The sequence below is a fragment of the Peromyscus leucopus genome, chromosome 1 (genome assembly GCF_004664715.2).
Source record: "Peromyscus leucopus breed LL Stock chromosome 1, UCI_PerLeu_2.1, whole genome shotgun sequence".
NCBI lineage: Eukaryota > Metazoa > Chordata > Mammalia > Rodentia > Cricetidae > Peromyscus > Peromyscus leucopus.
This window is the reverse complement of record NC_051063.1, coordinates 52,667,070-52,693,907: the sequence shown is the minus strand read 5'-3', so window position 1 is coordinate 52,693,907 and position 26,838 is coordinate 52,667,070. Positions and strand designations below refer to the sequence as shown.

General features: G+C 44.7%; 1 protein-coding gene and 1 pseudogene across 1 annotated transcript in view; one reads left to right on the top strand and one right to left on the bottom strand.

The window, feature by feature from the left end:
* The window catches only part of LOC114708152 (F-box/WD repeat-containing protein 4-like), a 33,209-nt gene extending 10,334 nt beyond the window's left edge, over positions 1–22,875 (top strand). Inside the window, exons 2-6 of the mRNA XM_037207344.1 lie at positions 7,904–7,999; positions 11,560–11,745; positions 12,175–12,307; positions 18,153–18,247; positions 22,687–22,875. Coding sequence (XP_037063239.1) covers positions 7,904–7,999; positions 11,560–11,745; positions 12,175–12,307; positions 18,153–18,247; positions 22,687–22,729 — 553 coding nt within the window. The 3' untranslated portion in view covers positions 22,730–22,875. The remainder of the gene's footprint in view (positions 1–7,903; positions 8,000–11,559; positions 11,746–12,174; positions 12,308–18,152; positions 18,248–22,686) is intronic.
* A 710-nt stretch (positions 22,876–23,585) lies between these two features.
* Positions 23,586–23,992, bottom strand: LOC114708150 (annotated as a pseudogene).
* Positions 23,993–26,838: the final 2,846 nt, after the last annotated feature.

Here is a 26,838-nt window from a genome sequence, read left to right as displayed (position 1 = left end):
GTCCTGGAACTTACTCTGTAGACCAAGCTGGGCTTGAACTCACAGAGATCTGTTTGCCTCAGCCTCCCGAATGCTGGTATTAAAGACATGTACCACCACTGCCAGGCCTCATGTTAAATTCTTAAAGATGTCATATATCACATATGTATTTCTAGGAAGAGCTTAAGATATTTTTTAGATTTATTCTTTATGTGTAAGAATGTTTTGCTTGCATGTATATATGTGTACTTCATCCGTGTCTGGTACCTGCAGAGAGAGGAAGAGTTGTCAGATCCCCTGGAACTGGAGTTAGGGACAGTTGTGAGTCACCATGTGGGTGTTGGGAACTGAACCTGTGTCCTCTGCAAGAACAAGTGCTTTTTTTTTTTCTTGGTTTTTCAAGACAAGGTTTCTCTGTGTAGTTTTGGTGTCTGTCCTGGATCTCGCTCTCTAGACCAGGCTGGCCTCGAACTCAGAGATCTGTGTGGCTGTGCCTCTAGAGTACTAGGATTAAAGGCATGTACCATCACTGCCCAGCAAGAACAAGTGCTCTTAATTTGCTGCTGTCTTCCCCAGCCCCAGGAAGAGCTCTTGAACCTACAGGTGTTGTTGGAAGTGAGACTTGCCAAAGGGAGAACCATGCTTTTGAGAACTCTTTAAATTTAAAAAAAAAAAATTCCTTCCTTCCTTCCTTCCTTCCTTCCTTCCTTCCTTCCTTCCTTCCTTCCTTCCTTCCTCCCTTCCTTCCTTCCTTCCTTCCTTCCTTCCTTCCGTTTTGAGATAGGGTCTTGCTATGTCACTTAGACTGGGGAGGAAAAGTCAGGCTGATCTCTGAGCTCAGCCAGACTAACCTGCTCAGTGAGACCCAGGCCAGTGAGAGCTGAAAAGGCAAGATGGGCTTGGTGTGGTGGCACAAACTTTGAATTTTAGCTTGGGAAGGTGGAGGGATGGGTAAGGAGAAGCAGGTGGATCTCTGTGAGTTTGAGGCTAGCCTGATTTACCTACTCGGCCTGGTGGGGAGGGTAGTGGTGAATCTGACTAGACTCTTGAAGAGACAGACGCAAACTGGTCCTGCCGATGCTGGCGATCTAGATGGGGTGCTTCCTAAGTTCTTTTTCTACTCGTGATTCCCTTATATATAACCCTGGGTATAAAAGTATATAAAATAGGTATATAAAGAAAAAGTTCATTGATATTAAGTCATAATGAAATGTACTCTAAAACAATTCTTTGTAATATATGACTCTCATTTATTGAAGACAAAATACAAATAATGAGATGGGTTTTGCAGAAGGAATCGGGTGGGGGCTGAAAATTTGATGCTGTGGCTTGTAGAGCATCTTCAGTGTTTTCCAAGCTGTGTGTCATCTGAGACCTGCTGTGCATCACTTGGTAATATAAAATGGCAAAAGTGTATTTAGGACCATTTTAGAAATTGTTGGAAATTCTACCATTGCCCCAAGCTAGAATTCATTTGATGATTGTGTATATGTATTCATGTGGATGTATATACATGCATGTGTGAGTGCATTTTTGTGTGTATGTGGACATGTATGTGAGTATGGGTGTACCCAGTGTGCATATGGAGGCCAGAGGTCGACACTGGCTATCTTCTTTTCTCTCTCTTCACCCTGTTTTTGAGAGGATCTTTCCCTGAACCTAGTGTCGGAGCTGGACTGGCTGTCCTTAAGCCCCTGGGATCCACCTGCCTCAGTTAAAGCCCCGGCCAAGGTTTTATTGGGTTCTGGGGAACCTGAACTTAATTCTTGAGTTTGCACAGCAAGTACTTGATCTGCTAAACCATCCCACCCTTGTGCTGGCGATATGGATACCTCACCACGCCCGCTCTGTGTGGGTCTGGAGGTCTGAACTCAGGTCCTCATGCTTGTGTGTCAAGAATTTTGCCAACTAAGCTGTCGTCTCCCTAGCCCACTTAATGATTTTTTTTAAATGAGATTTGCCAGGCAGTGGTGGTGCACGTCTTTAATCCCAGCACTCAGGAGGTAGAAGCAGGCGGATCTCTGTGAGTTCAAGGCCAGCCTAGTCTACAGAGTGAGTTCCAGGACAGCCAGGGCTACACAGAGAAACCTTGTCTTGAAAAACCAAAAGAAAAGAAAAAAAAGAAACTCAAGTTGGCAACTCAGACAGCAAATTTAGAAGTCAAGTATCCTAACACAATGCAATCCAAAGATACTTACATACTGAGGAATGATGGTAGAAAAATATTTTGGTTTTGTTTTCTATATTTAAACCATTATGTTTCTGTAAGAGCAGAAAACTTTGTATTTACAGCAAAAACAGTGCAGTTCATAACATGCAGTAGTCTTCCGTTTGAGCCAAGATGCTTGAGGCAGCAATGGTTGGTATTGCTGCTGTGACATGGGGGCATGCACAGTACAGAGAGCACACGCTGTATTCAGACCAAGGCTGCAGTGAAGTCGCACAATGCGAATGGACCAACTGTCAGAATCACTCCTGATTCATCATGCACTTGACTTTGGGTTAATTTCTGTTTGTTTCACATTTAGAAGCCTTTTACTGCTAGGAAATTTGGCATGACTCCCATGTTGATTTGCACACTGGGGTGCAGCACATGGTGTGAGGAACTGTGGTGTCAAGCACAGGGTGAAGTGTGGAAGAGCAGCTTGCTGCAACCCATAGTGTGGAACATGGGTGTGAGATGTATAAAGGGGGTTGGCATTAGGGGATCTCTGGAGGAAGATATAGGGCATACTTGTCAGCTCCATGCTGTCCTGTGCATGGTCTTGTGATGTTGACATGTTTCCTGCCGATTTACTTCATCCTAAATTATGGCTGCAGTAAATTTAACACGATTTATATATTTCATAGAGCTTTTCAGAACCTTAGTTATAGCTATCTGCTGTCGGATGTAAGTCCAGAAGGAGATCACAAGTTTCTCAGTGAGCTGCTTGCACTCTTAGAATGAATGGGTAGAACTGGTGTGCTGGGCATTGTGGGGAAGATCTGCTTTCTGGAGAGGGAGAAATCGAGGAGGAGAAGAGGCGGTGCTAGGGTAAAGCCCAAGCCCCCATACTGCACTTTACAGAGTCTGTGTCTCATTGGCTCAGTGCCTGTGGGTGGCCTTGTTCCACACTTGTTCCTTCTTCCCAAGTTCCAAAAGAGCAGCCTTGCCTGTTACTTCAGTAGGTGGTGCTTCAAGATGGGATGAGGAGGAGAGGGATCAGTGTTCTGGGAGTTTTCTGATCCTGGAGATTCTGTAGACTTCAGATCTTACACACACACATACATACTCATGCACACATACATGCACATTCACACACACACACACACACACACATACTTACATGCACACGCATACTCAAACACACACACACACACACACACACACACACACACACACACACGTCTCCCTCCAGTCATTACTCTTCAGACTGGGTTTGCTTATTTGGGGGGAGTGAGATTGGAGAGGGGGAATAAAAGGTCTGTAAGACGAGTTGCTAAATGGTCTTATTAATAAACACCCCCAAGCCAGGTATTGGGGTTTAAGCTGAGAGATCAGAGAAACAGAACAAGCCACAGCCAACCTCACCTCGTGAACTCCTCAGCTGATCCTGCTTCCTCAGACTGAGTCCTTACTGGAATGGATCTCAGCTGAACTGCTTAACAGCCTCTAGTTCCTGTCTCCTCATCCCTTATATAGCTCTCTGCTTCCTGCTATCACTTCCTGGGATTAAAGGCATGTGTCCTTCCCAAGCAAGACATGAGATCTCAAGTGCTGGGATTAAAGGCATGTGCCACCACTTCGGCTCTGTTCCCAGTGTGGCCTTGAACTCAAAGAGATCCAGATGGATCTTTGCCTCCCAAGTGATAGGAATAAAGGCCTGTGTGCCACCATTTTCTGGCCTCTGTGTCTAATCTAGTGGCTGCTGTGTTCTCTGACCCCAGATACGTTTATTAGAGTACACAATATATCAACCACAAAGGTCATTGTAGATAATGTCCTTGATCATTTCTGCTCCTCTGGACTCACTTGCCAAGATTTTAGGGGGCCAGGTAGCTTACAATGGGTGCGTGTTGTATTTTTTGTTTGTTTGTTTGTTTTGTTTTTTGTTTTGGTTTTTTTGAGACAAGGTTTCTCTGTGTAGCTTTGGTGCCTGTCCTGGATCTCTCTCTGTAGACCAGGCTGCCCTCAGAGATCCCCTGACTCTGCCTCCTGAGTGCTGGAATCAAAGGCGTTTGCCACCACTGCCCAGCTGTTGTATTGTTTTTGTTTAAAATAGTTCCTGCACCCAGGGATTCAGTGAAACTCTAAAGATGACTAAGTGCCTGAAAGCTGAGGTGGAGGGGAGCAAGTGGAAAAAGGAGCCTGAGGCAAAAGGAGGAGGGCTGGGAAAATGGCCATTCAGCCATGCCCGTGGGCCATGTTAGAGACATTTCCTTGCTTTAACAGCCATGGGGAGATTTACTTATAGGGCACTGATAGTGTTCTTTGAGAGGAGCACCTTCACTTTATATCAGTAACTGGAGAAATGGTTAGCCAGTGGCCTTTATAGTTTTCCATGGCATGCCAGCCTCTGTCTTCTCAGGCACTCTTCTTCTGCCTGCTTCTACTCTCCCCCTTTGAGTGGATGGTGGCGCACGTCTTTAATCCCAGCGCTTGGGAGGCAGAGCCAGGCAAATCTCTGTGAGTTCCAGGCCAGCCTGGTCTACAGAGCAAGTTCCAGGACAGGCTCCAAAGCTACACAGAGAAACCCTGTCTCAAAAAAACAACCCAAAATAAACTTGTTCACATCCTAAAGCACCATTAATATACATCTTCCGATCTGTTATCTATGGAAACTTAATTTTATATGGTAATTTTTCCTTAGTCTTGCAGTTGTCATTGAGTATTGTACAACAGCCGTTTCTGTCTTTGGAGTCTTCACACTTGTTTCTAGTGGTTGTACATGGTCTGTTCCGTGGTGTTAGTGTGCTCTTCCCTCCCACAGGCAAACATTTGGGCTGTTTCCAGCTCAGACATTGTAAAATGTATTTTTCATTTGAGTTATTTGTTTGTAATACAGTGCTCATAGTGGAAATTCAAGATCAGAACACAGTACCAGCAATGTGTAACCAAACCTAAGTGCTTATAAAGTCAAAGGCTTGTCAGGTTTTCCCACTTAATAGATGTGAGGCAGTATTTAATAATTGTTTTAAGGTATGTTTCTGTAAACCAGTATTCAGGAATGCTTTTCTCAGTGTTTCTTTGTGTGAATCCCACGTAACTGTTCCTAGGCTGTGTGGGACATGGACAACTGGATACTAGAGATGGGTGTTTTGGTAGATTTTTATCAGCTCCCTAAAAGTTGTAGAGATGAAAGAAATTTGTGTTTACAATGTTAATTTCCCTGACTCTGTTGTTTACCTTTGAATTTCTTTTTCCCACCTCTGTTAGCATTTCAAGATTAATAGAATCAACTTACACACTTTATAATTCATACATTTTGTTTCTGCTCTTCTTTGGAGCTTGAGTATATTTCATTTTCTTCTGCCTAAACTATCTTAAATGTACCCCCCCCCTTTTTTTTTGAGATGAGATGAGACAAGATCTTGCATATAGGTGCAACTGACCTGGAACGCACTACATGATCCAGGCCACATTTGAACTCACAATAAATCCTCCTGCCTCAGCCTTTTAAGTGTTAAGATCATAGGCTTATGTTATCATGTACAACTCAACTTCCTTTTTTTTTTTAATTTACTATATTGTAGTATGAAATGGCCATCTAAATTACGTTGTTTTTGTTTGTTTTTTTTTGTTTTTTGCTTTTGCTTTATCGGTACATGTTCAGTTTTGTTAACAGCATCATTTATTTTTATTTTTTCCTTTATACTAAGGATTAAACCCAGAGCCTTACAAATGCGCATATATTCTACTGCTGAGCTCTCCCTCTCCGTATGTCCCACTGCACTGCATCCAAGTGCCTAGGACTTTAAGGGACATTTTTTCTCTTTTTTAAATATTACATTGTAGAAGAATAGGGAAAATATATAAACGCATAAATATCTCATGATTAAATAAGATATTAATCTAGAGGAAGCTGAGTGAAAGGCAAATGGAAGAGGGACCCTTGATGAGGATTGGGAGGACTCATTTTCATACTGTTAACCTTCTATGCTGTGTATCTCTGTGTTTTTTAACATTCAGTCCTATACATTCATGACTTTAAGATCAGAAGGATTATTCTGTACAAATAAGTAAGGCCAGAGCTTGAAATGGATTAGACATCTTTCTGCTTGCCCAAGCTGTCTTTTCACTGTGTGTTGGTTAGGCTCTGGAAACAGAGACTTTTGTTTGCTGGCTTTTAGTAATGGGTGGTATATATGAAGGTGTAAACAGAGGCAGAGAGAAATGTGTGTGTCTCCTTTAGTCAGTGAATTCCTAGGCAGATCTAGTAGTTTCTACTATGTGTCCCAAGCAGTGTACCTTGTGTGGTCAAGTGTTTGAAGCCATGGAGACACAGATAGACAGGCACCTCAAATGGAACTCTCAGATTCTTGCCCATGATTTCAAAATTCTGGCTAAAAACGTCCTCTCAAAAGGCCTTTGGCCTCTTCTCCGTCTTCACACCCCAAACTATGCCACTCTTCCTGATGGTGTGCACCCCATCTCTTACTGCTCTTACCCTCTCCATCCAAACGTCCATTACTCGGTCAACATTTTTTAAAAGAGAAGTTTAAAACATGGAAAAGAATTGTACACTGAACATTGGTTCCCAGCCCCCACATGGTGGCTTACAGCTGTTCATAACTCTAGTTCTGGGGATCTCATGTTCCCTTTGGTCTTTTCAGGTACCAGATATGAATACGGTACACATATATGCAGGCAGGCAGGCAAGACCACTCATACTCATAAAAACATAAAATAACCCCCTGCCAGACCTTTTGCTACAATGGCTGTGCCGTTTTTTTCTCTCCCATCATTAAATAGAAAACTCTTATTGGTCCTTTAAAGATGTATGAACATACAGGCTAAGTGTGGGGGTACTTGCCTGTAATCCCACCCCTTGGGGCTGAGGGAGACTGAATCAAGGCTAGCTTAAGCATGAAGAGAGAAATATTTCTTCATTTGCATATTTGTTATGTTCTTCATTTTGATGGCATGGTTTTTAATTTTGATAAGTCTAATTTATTAGCTTTTTTCTTTTATGTTTTTGCTGTGTCCTAAGAAAACTTTGCCTCCCCCCCCCCCCCCGCCAGATAGATAAGTGTCATTTTCCCCAAATAGATGTGTTTATATAGTTTATTCTAATAGCTTTACATTTTAGATTTTGTGTTTAGGTTTATTATATATAAACTTTTCCTGTTTGGTGTGAGGTAGGAGTAAGGCAGGTTTCATCTTTTTCATATGGATATCTGGGAGTTTCAGTACTTGAAAATTAAAAAAAAAGCCTCTTAGTGCAGTAGGCAGTATGTCAGGCTCATATACTATCGTGTGTGTGTGTGTGTGTGTGTGTGTGTGTGTGTGTGTGTGTGTGTGTGTTCTCACAGTATGAATGTGGTCAGGTGCATACATGACGCGTGGAGGTCAGAGGACAACGTTTGGGAGTCTGTTCTCTTCCTTTACCACAGGAATCAGACTCAAGTTAGAAGGTTTTTTTGGCAAGTGCTTTTTACCCATGGAGCTGTCTCATCGGCTCTAGCACTTTTTCGCATATTTTTCACTAGATTGTTTTGACATCACCATAGACACTTGTAGTAGTTTAAAGGATAGACTTTTCTGCTTGGATTTCTTGACCAGCAAGTATGGAGATAGGAGTTATTACTTCTGATCCCATAATCCCTTTAACCTATATTTGGTTCTATTCTGGATGTTCCCAAGGCCTGACTCAGTAAGTCATAGAATCTTCTCTCACTAGCAATGAGTTACAGTGATTGAGGTCTTTGTTCTGTTTGGACCTAGGATGACCAGCATTCCAGTAAAGGACCGAGTAAAGGTGTCTCAGAACTGGAGACTGGGGCGCTGCCGAGAGGGGATTCTGCTGAAGTGGAGATGTAGGCAAGTAGCTTCTTGATTTCCTTTTTCTCTCTTTCTTTCTCTCTTTCTCTCTTTCTCTCTTTCTCTCTTTCTTTCTTTCTTTCTTTCTTTCTTTCTTTCTTTCTTTCTTTCTTTCTTTCTTTCTTTCTTTCTTTCTTTCTTTTTTTCTTTCTTTCTTTCCTTCCTTCCTTCCTTCCTTCTTTCTTTCTTTCTTAGATTTATTTGTTTTTATTTTATGTGTATAAATTTTTTGTTTGTTTTTGTTTTTTTGAGACAGGGTTTCTCTGTGTAGTTCTTGCTGTCCTGGAACTAACTCTATAGACCAGGCTGGCCTTGAACTTGGAGATTCACCTTCCTCTGCCTCCTGAGTGCTGGGATTAATAGGCATGAGCCATTATGCCCTCTCAGTTACAATTGTTATTTTTAAAATGTTATCTCTAGGGAGTTAATTCTCCTCTTGGGTTCTGTTAAACTCTTCATTGAGTTTTTTTTTTTTTTTTTTTTTTTTTTTTTTTTTTTGGGGGGGGTGGCAGGCAGGGTAGTGTTCATGATGCTGGGCTCAAAACCAGGACCTATTCCATGTTTGGCAGGTGCTTCACAACTGAGCTACACTTCTAGTTCCATTTCTTCTAATTTAGTAGAAGGCAAAATAGTGGATTGGAAGATTCTCAGGAGGAAAGCCTGACAACCTGAGTTTATTCCCTGAGATCTGCATGGAGAGAAGCAACTCTTGAAAGTTAGCTTCTGAACTCTACATGCCTGCTCCATGGCGTACATGTGCATGCTTTTGTATACATACAAAGTAAAGAAAGGAAATGTAATTTTTTTAAAAGGCAAAATGGGATATTAGAGATATGTGAATTAGGACTTAGAAAAAGTGCCAATGTGTATATGTGGTGTATATTTATGTGTGTGAGTATGAAAAACAGTGCTTGGAGGCCAAGAGAGGACATTAGGTGCCCTGCTCTATCACTCTCCATCATAATCCCTGGAGATAGGGTCTCTGGATCTAGAGCTAGGCTACTAGCTGTCAGGTCTCAGTGATCCTCCTGTCTCTCCTCCTCACCCCACAGTGCTGGCTGACTCTTTACACAGGTGCCGGAAATTTGAAATCAGTCCTTTGTGCTTGTACAGAAGTGCTTCCCCAGTGAGCTTTCTCCTTAACCAGTGCCGTGCAGTTCTGATGATTGGCACGGCACACTGAGGCCTCATCAGTGTCAAAGCGCTTCTTGGTTGAGTCCAGAGGATTGGGAGCTTTGTGACTTTTCATTCTGGCTGAACCACCCCTGTGCTGATAGATAAGATATACCTCTGCCTTTGGTGATTGTCTTAGTGGTTGTTCTATTGCTGTGAAGAGACACCACGACTAAAGCAACTCTTATAAAAGAAAGCATTTAATTGGGGGCTTGCTTACAGCTTCAGAGGGTTAGTCCATGACCATCATGGCTGGAAGCAGATAGGCATGGCACTAGATCAGTAGCTGAGGGCTTTACATGCTGATCCACAGGCAGCAGGCAAGAGGCAGGGGCGGGGCAGGGAGAGAGAGGGGGAGGGGAGGGAGGGGAGGGGAGAGGAGAGGGGAGGAGAGGAGAGGAGAGGAGAGGAGAGACTGGGGCTGGGCTGGGCTGGGCTGGGCTTTTGAAACTTCAAAGCCTATTCTCAGTGACACACTTCCTCCAGCAAGGCCTCACCTACTCCAACAAGGCCACACCTCCTAATCTTTCTAATCCTTCTCAAACAGTTCTACTCCCTGGTGACTAAACATTCTAATATATGAGCGTATGGGGTACCATTCTCATTCCCACCACCATAATGACCCCTTGTCTTGCTTATGCTGTTTGTGGTTTGGCTGATGTTAGTTTCTATGAATTATGTGGTGGTATTATGATAAAGAAGGTATGAAAGAGAAAGATGGATTTTTATGATGGAAGGCTTTGTCTTCCAGTTTCCCCCTTTACCTGGTTGTGGTTTTCTTAAAAAGCAGGATCTCCTTTGTAGCCCAGGCTGACCTTGAGCGTGCCATGCTTGTGCTTCAGCTCCTTAGTGCAGGATCACACTGCCGTCACACCCCGTCATTTGTGCCTTTAACATCCAAGAGTAATTTCTCTATCAAGTTCTTGTTCCTGGTGTTGTCAGTTAGGGCATTAATTTAAGGCAGTCTGGCAAATAAACACAGAACAGTTACCAGGTTGCCCCAGGATTTTTCACTGTTCACCTGGCATGAACCTGGTTTCTTGTCCTAGGTAAATGTCTGTTCACCACATGGTTGTAAGTACATGGATTCCAGCCCCTCTGTTTGCTGCCCATTTGAATGTGCTACATAATTGTGAAAAAGGTGTTGAAGAGGATTGTGAATAATAAGAATGCAGACATATACATACACTTTACACATGTTCTATATAATATATGCACACTCTTGTAAAAACTGCATGAGCAGAAACTCAGTTACTACAAAGTCCAAGCTGCATTTAATGGCCCGGCAAGTCAATTTGCAGAACTTTTCCACATTCCCATGACGCTTGTTTTAAGGAGACTGGGAAAGAAACACAGCCTGGTTTGCTCAGACAGGCTTGGCAGTGGGCAATGGTGTCTGTCCACGGGGATGAGTCAGCTTTCCCTTTGATTTTTTGAGACCTGGTAGCTCCAGGACTGTTGGGTAGGATTGGCACAGGTGTGATGTCTGTCTCGGGGAAGGGACTTGGTCCCCACTAGAGAACCTAGTTGTCTTGTAGAGTGCCCCTCCCTTCCCTCTTCTTCTCTTCCCTGTCATCGTCTCTATTTTTTCACACACCCCCTTGTAGATTCATGCTGCACCCCCTTGGTTTTTGAGATAGCCTATGATGTAGCCTCTGGTGACCTTGACCTATATATGCATCTAAAGATGGCCTTGAACTCCTCTTCCTCCTGAGAATTACAGGTGTATGCTGCTATTTGCAGCAAATCTTTTTTTCTTAAGGCTGTAGTCCCATGCCATGGGATTGGCTGGTTTTTTTTTTTTTTTTTTTTTTTTTTTTTTTTGGTTTTTCGAGACAGAGTTTCTCTGTGTAGCTTTGCGCCTTTCCTGGGACTCACTTGGTAGCCCAGGCTGGCCTTGAACTCACAGAGATCCGCCTGGCTCTGCCTCCCGAGTGCTGGAATTAAAGGCGTGAGTTCTTTGTAGCCCCTGAGCTGCAGCACGATGCTTTGGAGTTATTTTATGTCACCACATGTAGCCTCCACTACAGAATGTCAACATCCCTGGGAGGATCAAGGCATCTCTTGAGCAGGTTTGCATACTTTGTAAATGGCTGGATTCTTTTCACTTATAAATGTTCCTTTGCTCCAATAACAAGGGAATGGGGTTTCCTAAAACTTACCTTTCTCTATCACACCTTAACTGATGTGTTGAGCAAGGAATGTATGTCAGAATCTTGGAACCTTGAAACTTACCAATTGGACTTAGCTACAATGCAGAGGTCACTTTACCTGACTAGAAATTTCCTTTTGACTTCCATGACTCCTCAACTTATCTATGAGGAGTACAGGCAGCAGTTTTACGTGTTGGTTTTTTTTTTTTTTTTTTTTTTTGTCCCTCTCTGCAGTCAGATGCCTTGGATGCAGCTGGAGGATGCTTCTCTGTACATATCTCAGGCTAATTTCATCCTGGCCTACCAGTTCCGCCCAGATGGTGCCAGCTTGAACCGCCGACCCTTCAGAGTCTTCGCTGGGCATGATGAGGACGTGTGTCACTTTGTGCTGGCAAACTCGCATATCATCAGTGCAGGAGGGTAAGTGCTGGGTCTTCCTTAGTGTTCCTTAGGGACCTGTGTCTGCTTCGGACTTTTCTGGCTCAACAGCAAAGGGATAAGGAAGGAAACTTTTAAAAAGGTAGGCTTTTTTTTTTTTTTTTTAAACACCCAAAGTAGAGATTTACCAAAAGATGTTAATAGGGTTGGCCAGAGAAGAAAACAGGAAGAACCTTTAATGCAAGGCAGAGCAAGTTTGATACTCTGTGAGGGGAGGTTTATTTTCTCTCTCAGCTCCCCAAGTGTGCTGAAGAAGTAAAGGTATCTAACACTCAGCACCTTGTGGGCCACACTGCAGAACGCTTGGCAAATGTGGCCGTCGCTGGACACGTGGGCTTCTTCAGTAGACTGGCCCTCTTGCTACAGAAAGCGTCATTAACTCCTGGGGATGGGCTCCTTCTTTTCTTGTAGAGATGGGAAGATTGGTGTTCATAAGCTCCATAGCACCTTCACTGTCAAGTACTCAGCCCATGAGCAGGAGGTGAACTGTGTGGACTGCAAAGGGGGCATCATTGTGAGTGGCTCCAGAGACAGGACGGCCAAGGTGAGGCATTCTCCTACATACTGTCGTCTCCTCCTCCTCCTCTGTAGGGACTCGGGTGGCAGAGGGTGGAGAGAGCCTTGGGGTCCAGGATTGGCTGCAGTGTCGGTGAGGGCAGGGAGAGGTGACACAATAAAGAACTTACTTATGTGCCTGTGGCATGCCTCTTGCTATGCCAGCATGTGTTCCTGCCAGCTGGACTGGGAGAGGAGTGGACAGTGCCTGGGACGCTTGCCACTCACTTGAAATGTGGTGTGCGTGCAGAAACAGGGGCTGGTCAGCTTCTCCTCCTGAGCTGTTCCCTCAAGTTTGTGGGCTGAGTTCTAACCCCAGTATTTTATTTTAAAATCTCCCTCCTTTTGCATGCTCTCTGTTTAGAGAAGTTAATTTTTCACCACCTTGTTTATAAGCAATCAGGCTGATAATTAAAACACATTTTTACTGATTCTCTGGAGAGTGGTGTGGTCAGTAGGCAGTGGAGCCCACAGAAAGGCTGCTGCTGGTTGCGTCGTTGCCAGATTGCCTGGTCGGCAGACATCCATCAAGACATAAAGGTGAAACTGATAAACAGTGTCGTCCTTGCTTTGTGGAGCCAATTCATCCCATCTCTGCCGAGCACTTATGAGACACATAAGAGAGTCTCCTGTCTTGGGAGCGGCAGCCCAGCCAGGACACAGGCTCGGGGGCTGCAGCGGGAGCTCTGCTGGCAGTTCATTTGGTGATGCAGAAGACCCCAGAGGTCTCGATTTTCTGTTTTCCAGAATCTAGAAGCTCCATTGTAGCAAAATGTGTATTAACATTAGCAAATGGGCCTCTAAGCCACATACAGAGAGACCTCAGGAGGGAAGTTAGAGTTTTATCAATGACTCTTCTGATTTCGTAGACCCTCCAGTGATTGCCTTTTCACGTTGTTGACTTATATAAAGACAAGGGTTAAATAGGTTCTCTCCATTTTATGAACATTTATTTTCCTTTTGAAATTTTCTTCCTTGTATTTTGTATTTAGTGAGAATGAATGCCAGTATAGGAAGCCCAAGAAAGATCGGCAGGTTGCCTTTGCTTTTCTTTTTGAGATGGTAGCATGTAGCCAGAGATGATCCTTGTGTCTTCATCTCCAAGGGCTGAGATTACAGACATATGCTGCTACACCTGGCTTTAGTATTATTGTTATTGTTTTTCCAGGCAGTGCTTCTCTGTGTTGCCTGGCTGCCCTGGAACTCGCTCTGTAGACCATGCTGGCACAGAGATCCACCTGCCTCTGCCTCCTGAGTGCTGGGATTAAAGGTGTGTGCCACCACTGCCTGGCTTTATTGAATATTTTGAACCTTCGTGGAAACCACACTTCCTGTCAACTGTTTCTTCCTCTCCCCATCCCATATTTACTTGAGAGTTTTGCTCAGTCAATGACTTGTAGCATTCTTCGCAAAGATTCTGGCTTTAACTTGCAGTAAATCTGGGGCTAGAGAGATGGCTCAGCCAAGTGCTTACTAGCCGAGCATGAAGATCTGGGTCTGAGTGGTCGGGGCTTACATTCTAGGACAGTGGCATTTGTCTGTTATCCCAGTGCTGGGGAGGCACAGACAGGGGACTCTCCAGACCTCTTTTAAAAATAACATTTGTGCCGGGCGGTGGTGGCACACGCCTTTAATCCCAGCACTCGGGAGGCAGAGGCAGGCAGGTCTCTGTGAGTTCAAGGCCAGCCTGGGCTACCAAGTGAGTTCCAGGAAAGGCGCAAAGCTACACAGAGAAACCCTGTCTCAGGAAAAAAAAAATAACATTTGTTCTTTGTTGATTTCATACCTATTTGCGTGCATCTGGTTACCTTGCCCCATTAGTTCCCCCACCATCTTCCTTACAAATATCTTTTTTCTTTTTTTAAAGATTATTTATTTATGTGTATGAGTGCTCTGTCTTCCTATATATCTGAATGCAGACAGAAGAGGGTATCAGATCCCATTACAGATGGTTGTGAGTTACCATGTGGTTGCTGGGAATTGAACTCAGGACCTCTGGAAGAGCAGCCAGTGCTTTTAACCACTGAACCATCTCTCCAGGCCCCCTTACAAATATCTTAACTGTATTTACTGGCTTTTGTTTTTATTAGTGTTCTACAGAGTTTAATCTAGGGCTATCTTTATCTTTATGAGCAGGTATATAACAGGATAGTATGCCTCTTCCATTCCCAGAATCTGTTACTTGCCAAAAGATGCGGCACTGATGCCCGTGAGCCCTCTTCTTCATAGCTGACTGCTAGGGGCTTACTGTCAGTAGCCAGTTACTGTGAGCGCATGACTGCTGTGGCCGTGCTGTGCTTAGAAGATAGCCTTTTGAAGGCTCTCCTCCTGTCTTCCTGGCTCTCAGCCTTCTTTCCTCCCCTTCTTCTGCAGTGTTCCCCAAGTCTGAAGAGGGTGGTATAAAGCCTTGGTGAGCACTGAGCTCCCAACAGCCCTGTAGTCAGTATCTCGTGCAGCCATGGGTCTGTGTCTCACTTCTGCTCACTGCTTTACGGTGCGAGGCTTCCCCGTTCACAGCTGACAGCAGCCTTGGTCTGTGGGTGTCAGAAGGTTTCTGAAGGTGGTTTGGTGCTTGTTAGTCAGCTAAGCACAGCTGTAGGTTCTTCTCCGAAACCTCAGATCTGTCTTTCTTTCTCTTTTGAGATGAGACAGTGTCTGGCAATGTGGCACAGACTAACCTTGAACTTGCAGTTTTTCTGCCTCTTGAGATTACAGGTGTGTGCCACCACATGCCTTCGAGAATTACTTTCTAACAATGTAGACTGTAGCCAGGCACTGTGCTAAGCACCTTATCCATTTTATCTTTTTGGGTAAATATCTTCCCCTGCATAATTGTAATGTGTTTTAGATACACAGTATGCCCTGTGGTATCTACTCTATAAGATTTTCTGTTATACAAGTTGTGTGTGTGTGTGTGTATACTTTTTTTTTTTTTTTTTTTTAAGATATCTGTCCTTGAAGTTTCTATGTAACCAAGTATGACTTAAACTTCTGATTGTTCCTCCACCTGTTGAATGCTGGGATTATGTGTATGCTACCACAGCCAGTCTCTGTCCCAGCCCTTGTGTTATCTTTAGTGGCTTCCAGAGGAACTTACCATCATTTACATAAAATGTTCTCTAGTAGACGGATGATTCTGTCTAATTTCTTCCTGGATACAGGAACCTGGAAATAAGAATCCTTTCTTTCTTTCTTTCTTTTTTTTTTAATTTTTATTTTTTATTTATTTTTATTTTATGTGCATGGGTGTTTTGCCTGCATGTATGTCTGTGTGAGGGTTTTGGATCTCTTGGAACTGGAGTTACAGACAGTTGTGAGCTGCCATATGGGTGCTGGGAATTGAACTCGGGTCCTTTGGAAGAGCAGTCAGTGCTCTTAACCTCTGAGCCATCTCTCTAGCCCCATAAGAATCCTTTCTTTTTTCTTTTTTTCTTTTTTTGAGACAGGGTTTCTCTGTAGCTTTAGAGCCTGTCCTGGACTAGCTCTGTAGACCAGTCTGGCCTTGAACTCACAGAGATCCGCCTGCCTCTGCCTCCCGAGTGCTGGAATTACAGGTGTGTGCCACCACCGCCCGGTAAGAATCCTTTCTTAAGGGCCTGATTCCTGCTAAATTCTGTACATCATGCTGTTCTAGTACTCTGTATTTATCTTCCCTTTTCTACAGCATGGTCCTGAGACATAGGGCACTTTTTACCCCCTTGGATGTGATGAATCTAAGACCAAGAAGCTAGGAAATATCTCTAAGAGCAAAGATAAGAAGTCACAGGCAGGGTTCTAACCCAGACTGGTCAGATTCCAAAGACTATCTGCTTGTTCTATAATAATAGGCTACAGGAAATATTTTATTTGCCATTTTGGTTTTTCTTTGTTTTAGAATTTTTTTTTTTTTGGATGAATTCTCAGCCTTAGAATTCCCGAATCAGACAATGATCATTGTAGGAGCCTTGTCCCTCCAGTCTACCTTCTAAAAGGACTGTGTAAATGTCTACGTTCACTGAATATTTTCCAGGGTGGGTCTGTTTTGCATTGATAGCAAAGATCTGACCAGATCTTTATTGTGTCAACCTCTGTCGCTCTTGTTGGCAGAGGATGCTGTGCTATGGGACAGGCTGGCCACTTCCTGAATGATGCTTGGAACTGGCAGTGCATTTCCGGAGTCACTCCCACAGATCTGTAGCCTTGTCCCGGGGTTTGTTGGTTCCCAGGTTCTGCCAGCTGTCTCTGTGGAAGCGACCAGTAAACTGGGGTTTAGGCTATCCCCAGAGATTTTGAAAATCGGGAGTACCCCCTTCACCCTGCAAGTGAGAACCTGCCTCTGAGGGAGTTCCGATAAGGAAAAGGCAAAGATCTCTTCCAAGTTGGGCAGTCTAAGGGAAGAAACCAAAGGGCATCTAGTTATTAACAAAGGTTTGACTGGCAGATACAAAGCAGATGCCAGAGTACCAGCCTTACAGGAAATATTGAGGTTTTGTTTTGTTTTCTGTTTCCCTCCTCCTCCAGGATAGTCTTTTTTTTTAAAGATTTATTTATTTATTATGAACACAGAAGAGGGCGCCAGATCTCATTACAGATGGTTGTGAGCCACCATGTGGGTGCTGGGAATTGAACTCAGGACCTCTGGAAAACAGTCAGTGCTCTTAACCTGAGCCATCTCTCCAGCCCCAGGATATTCTTGTTAAATTTCTTTTCTTAGTTTTGGGAGATGTTACTCCTGCTATTGTCCCATCCCCCACTCCATGATACCCAGAGACTCGAAGAAACACTTTCTCCTTTTATAGGGAAGAGATACCATGTGACCCTAAGAAGGCAAGACCACCCCCATTCTATCGCCTGCCCCTTACACTGAAGGAATGTTTTCTTAAGTTCTTCCATCTAAGGTCCTGCCTGAGTTTGGTGTGTTCCCCTTATAGCTCTGCAGGGACCTTGAGAGGTCATTGATCCATCTAACTGCCATGGGATCCCTCTGTGGCTGCTCCGGGGAGAGCCCTGTACATTTGAGGTTTCCTTTCTGTTTGGTTAGAGGCTTATGTCCCTGTGTGTGTCATCTGGGGTAGGGCGAGGTGAGGGGGAGCCTTGTGCTTAATGGGAGATTTCTAAATGCACTGGCTGCTGAGAGGCTCTGGGAGGGAGTGTTGATTAGAGTTAAGCCCCGAGTGGCTGCTAATGTACATTCCTGACTGATAGGGACCAGATAGTGTGCTCCAAGCAATATTTTTAACCTGCAGAGATATGGAAGCTTAAGAGAGTTCAGCTTTTCTGCTCCCTTTGGTGACATTAGGTGCTAAATTCCCTGCTGGCATGACTAGCTTTGGACCCTGGGCAATGAGCAAACAACAACAACAAGTCCCTTGTCACTTTGAAGTCTCTCCATTCGTCCCTGATTTGCAGCTCTCTCACTCGGCTAACAGTGCACATGTCTCCCAGACTGGACTTTGATCCCCTGTCTCTCCCTGTATGCCTAAAGTTTTGGTGAAAGATAGAGAAAGGAAGATCCACAGACACAGGAAGCTTCAGAGAGAGAGAGAGAGAGAGGCGGGCTACTTCCTTCTACCCTTTCTTAGTTGGATCTCACACAGGGGATGTGTAACTTCTCATTGTCTGGTAGAAAGTTGATTAGAAATTAAGGCCTCTTGGGTGGAAGTAAAGGTGAGTGGTCAGGGCTGTCTGTGGCAGGTGAACCGGAAGCTGGTGTCTGCTGATGCCCTGTGCTCTGTCTGCAGGACGGAAAGGGTTCTCTATCCCACCTCCCTAGTCACATGCCTCCCACCTGCTGTACATTTCTTTCTTCTAATCCCAGGCGATGCCAACAAGAGTGTTTCCTCTTCTGTTTCCAGGTATGGCCTTTGGCCTCGGGCCGGCTGGGGCAGTGCTCACACACCATCCAGACTGAAGACCGAGTCTGGTCCATTGCTATCAGCCCATTACTCAGGTAAGGGAGACATGTTGGGTTTCTGTCGCACACAAGAATGTTTTCATTTTATTAGGTCAGATAAGCTAGAGAAATTTCCACTAGTCTGTCTATTCCAGGTTGCTATGAACTACTCTCCTGGAGAGTTAAACATTCTCCAGAGACTTGAGGTCTGAAGGTCTTTTCACATACTTGTGGAATTGAGATAACCTTTCCTAAGCATCTGATGAGAAATGTTAAGGCCAGGATTCTACACTGGAATGTAACTGAGGGGTCAGTGTTACCTTTCTGAGCAGATGTCCTGTGGGGTTTCTTTAAAGCAGAGGCTTCTCAGTGTACCTGAGAGTCTACAGCAGCAGCTAGCCTGCTGTCGTGACTCACCTCTGTTTTGTTCCCTGAAAATTCTTCTGGAGTATCCTTTACAGGCTCTGGGTATCAGGAGAGCAGGAGAGGTTTGGGGCCTGCCAACTGGGCCCTCATCTGTATATAGAGAGGAGTAGAAACAGTGATAATTGTAGTGCAGGTGCAACTCTGTCTTATTATTTTATGTGTATGGTAGTTTGTGTGCCACTGGTGTGTCTGGTGCCCATGGAGACCACAAGAGGATGTTGTATCTGGAGCTGCAGTTACAGATTATTGTGAGCCACTATGTGGGTGCCAGGAATCAAACCCAGGTCCTCTGGAAGAGCAGCCAGTACTCTTAATTGCTGAGCCATCTCTCCAGCCCTGTACCTTTTTTTTCAAACAACAACAACCAAAACAAAAAACAAAAACAAACAAACAAAACAAACCCAAGTCTTGCTGTGTAGCAGAGGCTGGTTTAGAACTCACTACATAGCTCAGACTGGCCATGAGCTAGTTAGTGATTTTCCTGCTACGTAGTAAGTTCTAATGATCTGTAATTGCAGTTCCAGATTGATTATATTATTAAAAACATTTTATTGACTTATATTCATTGTACATAATGTAAGTTTCATGTAAACAATTTCAGATATATCATGTGCTTTTACCTAGGCTTTAAGAAAAAGCATTTTATTATTTTGTATGTATGGTGTTTTGTTTGTGTGTATCTCTGTGTATCATCACATATGTACAGTACCCCCAGAGGCCAGAAGAGGGTGTTGGATCACCTGGGAGTGGAGTCACGGATGGTTATGAGCCACTGTGTGGGGGCTGAGAATCGAACCTAGATCCTGGCAAAGAGCAGTTGGGGAGGGCTCTTAGCTGATGAGCCAGTGTTCTAGCACCCATCTAGGCTGTCTTGAACCAAGGCAGGCTCGCTGTCCTCCCCAGTGGGTTAGACACTCTCCTAAGGTTGAACTGTAAAGGAAGTTGGGAGGAGGGTCCGTCTGTGTGCACCTCCTTGATGCCTCTCACCCCACCTGGATGGACTTGGGAAAGCTCTAGGGCTGCCTACTTCCACCATCTGATTAAGTCAGTCACTTGTTTTTATAAGCAAGTTGGTGCCCTTTGCTCAGCCACCTCAGCCTCTTTCTCTCACCTCGTGGAGCCTGCACCTCTCCACTTGCTCTCTTCCACAACTCCCTTTCAGTTTTTTTCCTTCCTAAGAATTAGAGCCGATTAGCCACGTCATTAATTCTTCAATTTGACGGCTGATATAGCAGGACCTGAAACACATTGCTGACCCCAGAGAATGGAGACCCCATTCCTTAGCATATTGACGACGGGAGAAGTTAATTAAAATTCCACAGAGCAGAGGTGTCGGCTAACCTATAAACCTGTCGCTTTTCAGAACAAATCATCCCAGCATCTTAGGAAAGGGGAAAGGGAAGACTATCGGGGAGTGGGGAGGCTAAGTGTGGGAGCTCTGGGTGGAAGAACGGGACTGGCCAGCTTTGTCTCCTCTGCAGTTTTTCCTAATGCACCCTTCTGAAAGCTCACTGGCCAGGCGCCTCTCTGTGGGCTGGATTTGTGTGGGGACTAAAGGGAGGCGAGTGGGAGGTGACAGGTGTGCCGGGGACTTCGTCTTAGAGGTTACTTGGGGGCTTTGGCTGGCTTCAGGAGGCTGAAGTGGGTTGTTGGTAGAAGGGACTCTGACTAGAGATGGGCCATGTACTTGCTACATGTTCCCTGAGGCCAAAGAGTATGGCTAGGCTGTCCCCTACCCCCAACCTATAGACTTCCTCTCTAGCTACATCCTCTAGAGAATATTGGGTTACTTCTCAACAAAAAAAGAACACATAACACCTACTGCAGAGGGTGTCAATAAGGGAAGTTTAGAGCGGGATTTCCCTTCCTCATTAGGAGGTACTTGGGAGCACAGTAAACTGAGTTTGAGGTTTGGGACATAACCTGGAGACTGACCAGGGCAAGGACATGGCTTTGTAATGCTAGTCTGTCTTCCTGTGGTGTGGGCTCCAAACTTGTAGCAGTCAGTCAGTGCTAGCCAGCTGTTCTCTGTGCAGACCCTCTGCGAGGTCCCTTGGTGTCCCTTTGTGCTGCCTTCACATTCTTCTTCAGTTGTCGGGGTGCATTTTCTTAGTCCTGGATGATTCTTTTGCCCTTCGTTGAGTGTTGGCTGTGAAGTTATTTGATATGGCTTTTCCCTTAATTTCACAGGTGATGTCTTGAACTCTGTTTATGTTTGTTTTATTTTTTGAGACAGGGTCTTACCATGTAGGCCTGGTTGGCCTGGAGCTCACAGAGCTCTGCCTCCATGTGCCTCCCAGGTCTAGGATTAAAGATGTATGCCACCATGTGGGCAGCAGACTCTTGTATATATATAAATAAATACACACACACACACACACACACACACACACACACACGCACACATTTATTTACTTGTGTGAGTGTATCAGTGTGCTCCAGTGTGCTTGTGCTGTAGTGCACGTGTGGAAGTCAGAGGACAACTTTCAGCAGTTATTTCTACCTTCCACCGTGTAGGTCCCAGAGACAGAACTCAGGTTAGATCCTCTTTAAAGCCGGTGTTGGGGATTCTGACTTTATACTAGACATCCAGGACATGTGCTGGGTTTTTATTGTCCCCCCCCCTTTTTTTGTATTCAAAGACTATACAGGGCTTGGATTTTTATACAATATTATTAAGTCCATCTCTGTCCACTTTGTCCATGACTTTGAGCCTTTAAAAATAAAGCCCATCCAGCTGGGTATGGTGGAGCATGTCTTTATTCCCAGCACACTGGAGGCAGAGGCAGGTGGATTTCTGTGAATTCTAGACCAGCCAGTGCTACATAGTAATACCTTGTCTCAAAACAAAACAAAACAAAAAACTCATCTGCTGTGGATATTGTTCTATATAAATAAAACACTGATGGCCAGTGACCAGACAGGAAGTATAGGCGGGACAAGGAGAGAGGAGAATTGGGGAAACAGGAAGAAGGGAGAGAGACACTGCAGCCACCGCCAGGACAAGCAACATGTAAAGACTGGTAAGCCACCAGCCACGTGGCAAGGTATAGATTTATAAAAATGGGTTAATTTAAGATAAAAAAACAGTTAGCAAGAAGCCTGCCATGGCCATACAGTTTACAAGTGATATAAGTGTCTGAGTGATTATTTTATACGTGGATTGTGGGACTGTGGGGCTTGGGGAACCTGGAGAGAAGCTCTCCAGCAACACTCATCCATTCTTGTAACCCAGGGAGGTACCAGCTTTCAGCTTCAAGGTCTGTTCTGTAGAGCAGTCTGGGAGATACAGTCTCTTTTGCCTGCTGCTAGCGAGTGGCTGTGGGCAAACTTTTGCTTTTTCTGTGTTCTCCTTACAGACATGACTAGATTACAGTGAAAATGACCTGAATATATATATATAAATAAACTAGGCAGTGGTGGCACAGGCCTTTAATCCTAGCACTCGGGAGGCAGAGGCAGGAGGATCTCTGTGAGTTCAAAGCTAGCCTGCTCTACAGAGTGAGTTCCAGAACAGCCAGAGCTGTTACACAGAAAGCCTGTCTCAAAGAAGAGTGTATAAAGACTGAAAACTCTAAGTCCTATAATAGTATGCCAACTCCCTCACCCTCTTACCTAATGTAGCATCTGCTTAGTGCTTAGTTGCTTTCAAGCCTGTTTCCCAGGCTTCCCTGCATCTCCTGTCTCCCCGGAGTCACATGGTTCTTTTGTAGTCTTCTTGAGGTAGACTCCACAAGAATCTCTCTTCCTTTCTCTTTTTCTTTTGAAGTGATCCTTAGTGGCTGCCTCTGTCACCTCCCTGCTACTATTCCTGTTGAATGTGTTTGTCAATCACTGAGTGACATGGTCCTGGACCCCTTATGAACAGCATGAAGGGCTGTGAGTAGCCACTGTCCTTAAGGACAGGTCCTCCAGTTTCCCTTGCTGCTTCCTTGAGAAGTTGGAAGGAATCTGGACAGCAAAGGTCAATTACTGTCTTTTTCCTGTTAAAAATAATGAGTCCTGCGTACTTTATTGTTGATGCTCTGCTTGTTTTTTTTCCCTTCTTCTTTTCACATATTTGTACTCAGTCGCTTTCAGCATGAAATATGGACCCTCAAACTCCAGGCTTAACATGAGGTACTTTTGACCAAGAAAAAGCAGGAATTCTGACCTGTGTCTAAGTATCGCTTTTCCTTCTTTCTGCAGCTTTGAATTTTTAGTTTGTAAACAATTGTAGAAGGTGATATTTAATACCAGTTGTGTGCTCAAAGCTATGTTTATATCATTTTATTTTTTGTTTTTGGGGACACTGTTTCTCTGTGTAGCTCTGGCTGTCCTGGAACTTGCTCTGAAGTCCAGACTGACCTCGAACTCAGAGATCTGCCTGCCTCTGCCTCTGAAGTGCTGGGATTAAAGGCGTGCACTACCATTGCCCAGCTCAAGACTATATTTACTCAAAAAAAAAAACCAAAAATACAAAAAAACAAAACTAAAAGAAACAGTAGGCTTCGGGGCTGGAGAGATGGCTCAGAGGTTAGGAGCATCGACTGCTCTTCCAGAGGTCCTGAGTTCAATTCCCAGCACCCACATGGTGGCTCACAACCATCTGTAATGAGATCTGGCACCCTCTTCTGTATACATAATAAATAAATAAATCTTTAAAAAAAAAAAAAAAGAAAAAGAAACAGTAGGCTTCAAAGGAAGGTGGCAGGCAAGGACATTGTCCTTGGATTCCTGTGTACCCACCACCCTTCTTACCCTGTTGTCAAGACTCTTGTGGATTGAGGCCCTGTTCCGCAGAGGAAGTTCCTACCTGTACCCGTGGGGTAAACAAAAGGAGGTAAAAAAGGCACACACTTCTTAGAACAGAATGGTCTGTGTTTTCCACAGATGGGTGGCAGAAATGTATTATACATGGTCTCAGATATAGCTTCTAAGGTCACTGTGGATTCTGAGTATTTTTATTTTTTTCATAGTCCATGGAGGCTTTTTATTTATGTGTATTCCATGTCTATAAGAGATCCCCAGGGTTTTCCTCCTTTGTGTGTTTGTCTTGCTTCTTTATCGTCTATGAAGGCTGAGGTTGTCAGTACGATGAATCCAAACTGATGGGATGGGAGCAGATTGTTCTGGCATTTTTCGAGGTCTTTTAGTTGCACATCAAATCTAGGGCTTATCACTCCACACTTGTTCAAAATGCCTGTGAGGTTCATGACGATTTTCCCAGCTCGGTGGTCATCTATGATTTAAAATTCACTGATGTAACCATGCTTTATCATCACAGTTAGGAACTGAACAATGACTTTGAAGCAGGGCCTGATGAGACCCTGGTGTTTGCTTCTCAGCATCATTAATGCTCTTGCGAGCATCAGCTGGGACACTTATGTGCACCATGGTGACATCACGGAACAATGGTGGAAAGAGGCTCTGAATGTTTTTCTATGAGTTAATACAGATTAATATATTTTATTGCTACTTTAGAGTTATTTCTATCTGAATGAAGTTAGTAAATACTCAAGAACAATACAAAACTTTTTTTTAAAATTTTTATTTTTGGTGTTTTCAAGATAGGGTCTTACTATGTAGTTCTGGCTGGCTTCAAACTCACAGAGACCCACTTGCTTCTCTCTCTCTCTCTCTCTCTCTCTCTCTCTCTCTCTCTCTCTCTCTCTCTTTCTCTCTCTCTCAAGTGCTGGGATTAAAGGCATGCACCACTACATCTAGACCTACAAAATTATTTGTAAGACTTCATTTCCCATTAAAAGTGGGTTGGAGGGATAGTCTAGTGGTTAAGAGCACTGGCTGTTCTTCCAGAGGACCCAGGTCCAATCCTGGCACCCCATGGCAGCTCATCACCATCTATAACTCCAGGCCCAGGCCCCTTGAAAGCCTCCGTGGGAACCCAGAAATACTCCTGGTGTCCAGAGTTGATATAGGGCATAGTAGGGAAGGCCACATGTGAGAGCTTGGGCTTCCTCAGGTAAATGTTCTGCCATTCTGGGAGCACACATACACATAGGTCTTTGGTTTTCTGGACCCCTCCATTCTGCAGTTGGGGCCTGTGTTGAAATGAATCTATGTTTGCCTGGAAGGAGAAGGGAGATAAATATGTATCTCTCCCTTTCTCTGCAGACACCATATCCATTTCCCTGGAAGGGGAAAACAAAACAAAAACTGTCCTCAGCAGAGCCCTTGCCTCTCTGTGAGTACCTCTGCTGCCTTGTGGGCGAGTGTGGTCAGGAAGGCTTCCCCACACGCTTGTGCTTTAATCCCCTCTCTCCTGCTCTGTCATCAGGGAAACAGATGAGTGGTATAGGTGTAGAAACTTGACTTCGCTGTGTTATTAAATATACAGTGTAATTTTGTGTGCTGTGGTGGCCTGTTTGTTTTGGGGGGGATCAGTCCAAGTCTGCATGAAATGTACCGATTCAAATTTGTAAAGTTAGTTGTGGCCTCTGGGGGTTGTGATGGCGAAGCTGCTCCTTCTTGCTTCATTTCTCCCGGAGGTGAGGTGAGGGTGGGCCTGGAAGGAAAGCCAGCACCGGGCACTGTTTGGAGTGGGTGAGGGTACGAGAAGAGCAGGGTGTTTGTTCCAGCCCTACAGGCTTGCCTGTGTGCAGTGTGGGGTAGACGCCATCCAGTAGCCTGCTGAAGCACATCTTTCTTTACTGGAGGGTGATTGCATGTGGAGTGTGCTCTGACAGTTGGAGAGCGGGATAAAGGGCGGTTTCAGTGCGGCTTCCACTGCTTGTCTTCGCTGGGCTGCTGCTGCTGCTGCTGCTGTTTTCTGGTCCTGGGCATCATGATTCACCCCGTGCTGTGAGGGAAGAAGAAAGAGTCAGATACAAGGAGTTTGTCTCTAGTTCTCCTTCTGGTTGCCGATGAGCCGCTGTATGTGAAGGGGGTCCCAGCCTTAATAAGCTGAAGAGAGGGGGACAAGGACTGTGGTGCTTCACCTCCTAACCCCTCCTGCTGCCTCAGGTGGACCATGGTGGCTTGAGGATCTTTCTCTCCTTCTTCCTTCTCCCATCCTAGAGCTGAGGAGAAGCCTCCTTCGGGGCCTGAGCAAAGAAGGTCTCCTGAGCTAGGCAAGAGTGTCTTCTTGTCCTGCTTTGTGAGACAGCCAGACACAGGAAGGAGCGGCCCTTGAAGATGAGAGTCCGAGTTTACACAAAGACACTGAGGGGCTGGTTGGTGTGGCTGGAAGGGCCTTCCCACACTTGGAGAAAGACAGAAACCTGAGTCATACTGACTGAATCAGCGGCCCACTGATTCAGCTTGAAATGTGCCGACATTGTCAGGCATCAGTGATGTGTGTGGTGGGGATATTGCATTGGGTCACTCCTGATCAATCTTGGCTCTGTGCCTTCCATCTTGGTGTTGACTGCCTATGCAAATTCAAGCCTGGTGGGAGGTCATAGTCCTAGTAGCAAGGACCAAGTACTGGGGTTGGTTTCAGTTCCTCAAGACTCTGGATTTCAGCCATTAGTCAGGCAGGGCTAGATGGCACCCAAGCAAGGCTCATGTGCTGCTGAGCTGCTGGTCTGAAGCCAGCACCCTCCCATGCCTGGCTGGGTCAGACCCCTTTTTGGAGCAGCTTCTTGCCTGGCAAGTGTGGTTGGCTCACTTGTCAAAACTGACTTTAAAAAAATTGACTTAAATAAAACACTACAGAAGGTTAGATAATGTGTGTACGGAGTTGATGTATTGAATCTGTGTTCCTGCTAGCAGAGATCCATTTCCATTCCCCAGCCTCAGTGTTGATATTTTTTCTTTTAGATTTTTATTTACTTATTTATAATTTTTAATTTTTTTTTGTTTATTTGTTTTTCCGAGACAGGGTTTCTCCGTGTAGATTTGGAGCCTGTCCTGGGACTCGCTCTGTAGACAAGGCTGGTCTCGAACTCACAGAGATCCACCTGCCTCTGCCTCCCAAGTGCTGGGATTAAAGGCGTGTGCCACCACTGCCCAGTTTATTTTTATTTTTATTTTTAATCAGGTGTAGGGGTGTGTGTGTGTGTGTGTGTGTGTGTGTGTGTGTGTGTGTGTGTGAGAGAGAGAGAGAGAGAGAGAGAGAGGGAGGGAGGGAGGGAGGGAGACATATGTAGTGGGTACCTGTGAAGGTCAGAGATACTGGATCCCAGATAGTAGTGAGCACCTGACATGGGTGCTGGGAATCAAACTCTGGTCCTCTGGAAGAGTAATAGGTGCTCTTCTTATGTGCTGAGCCATTTCTCCAT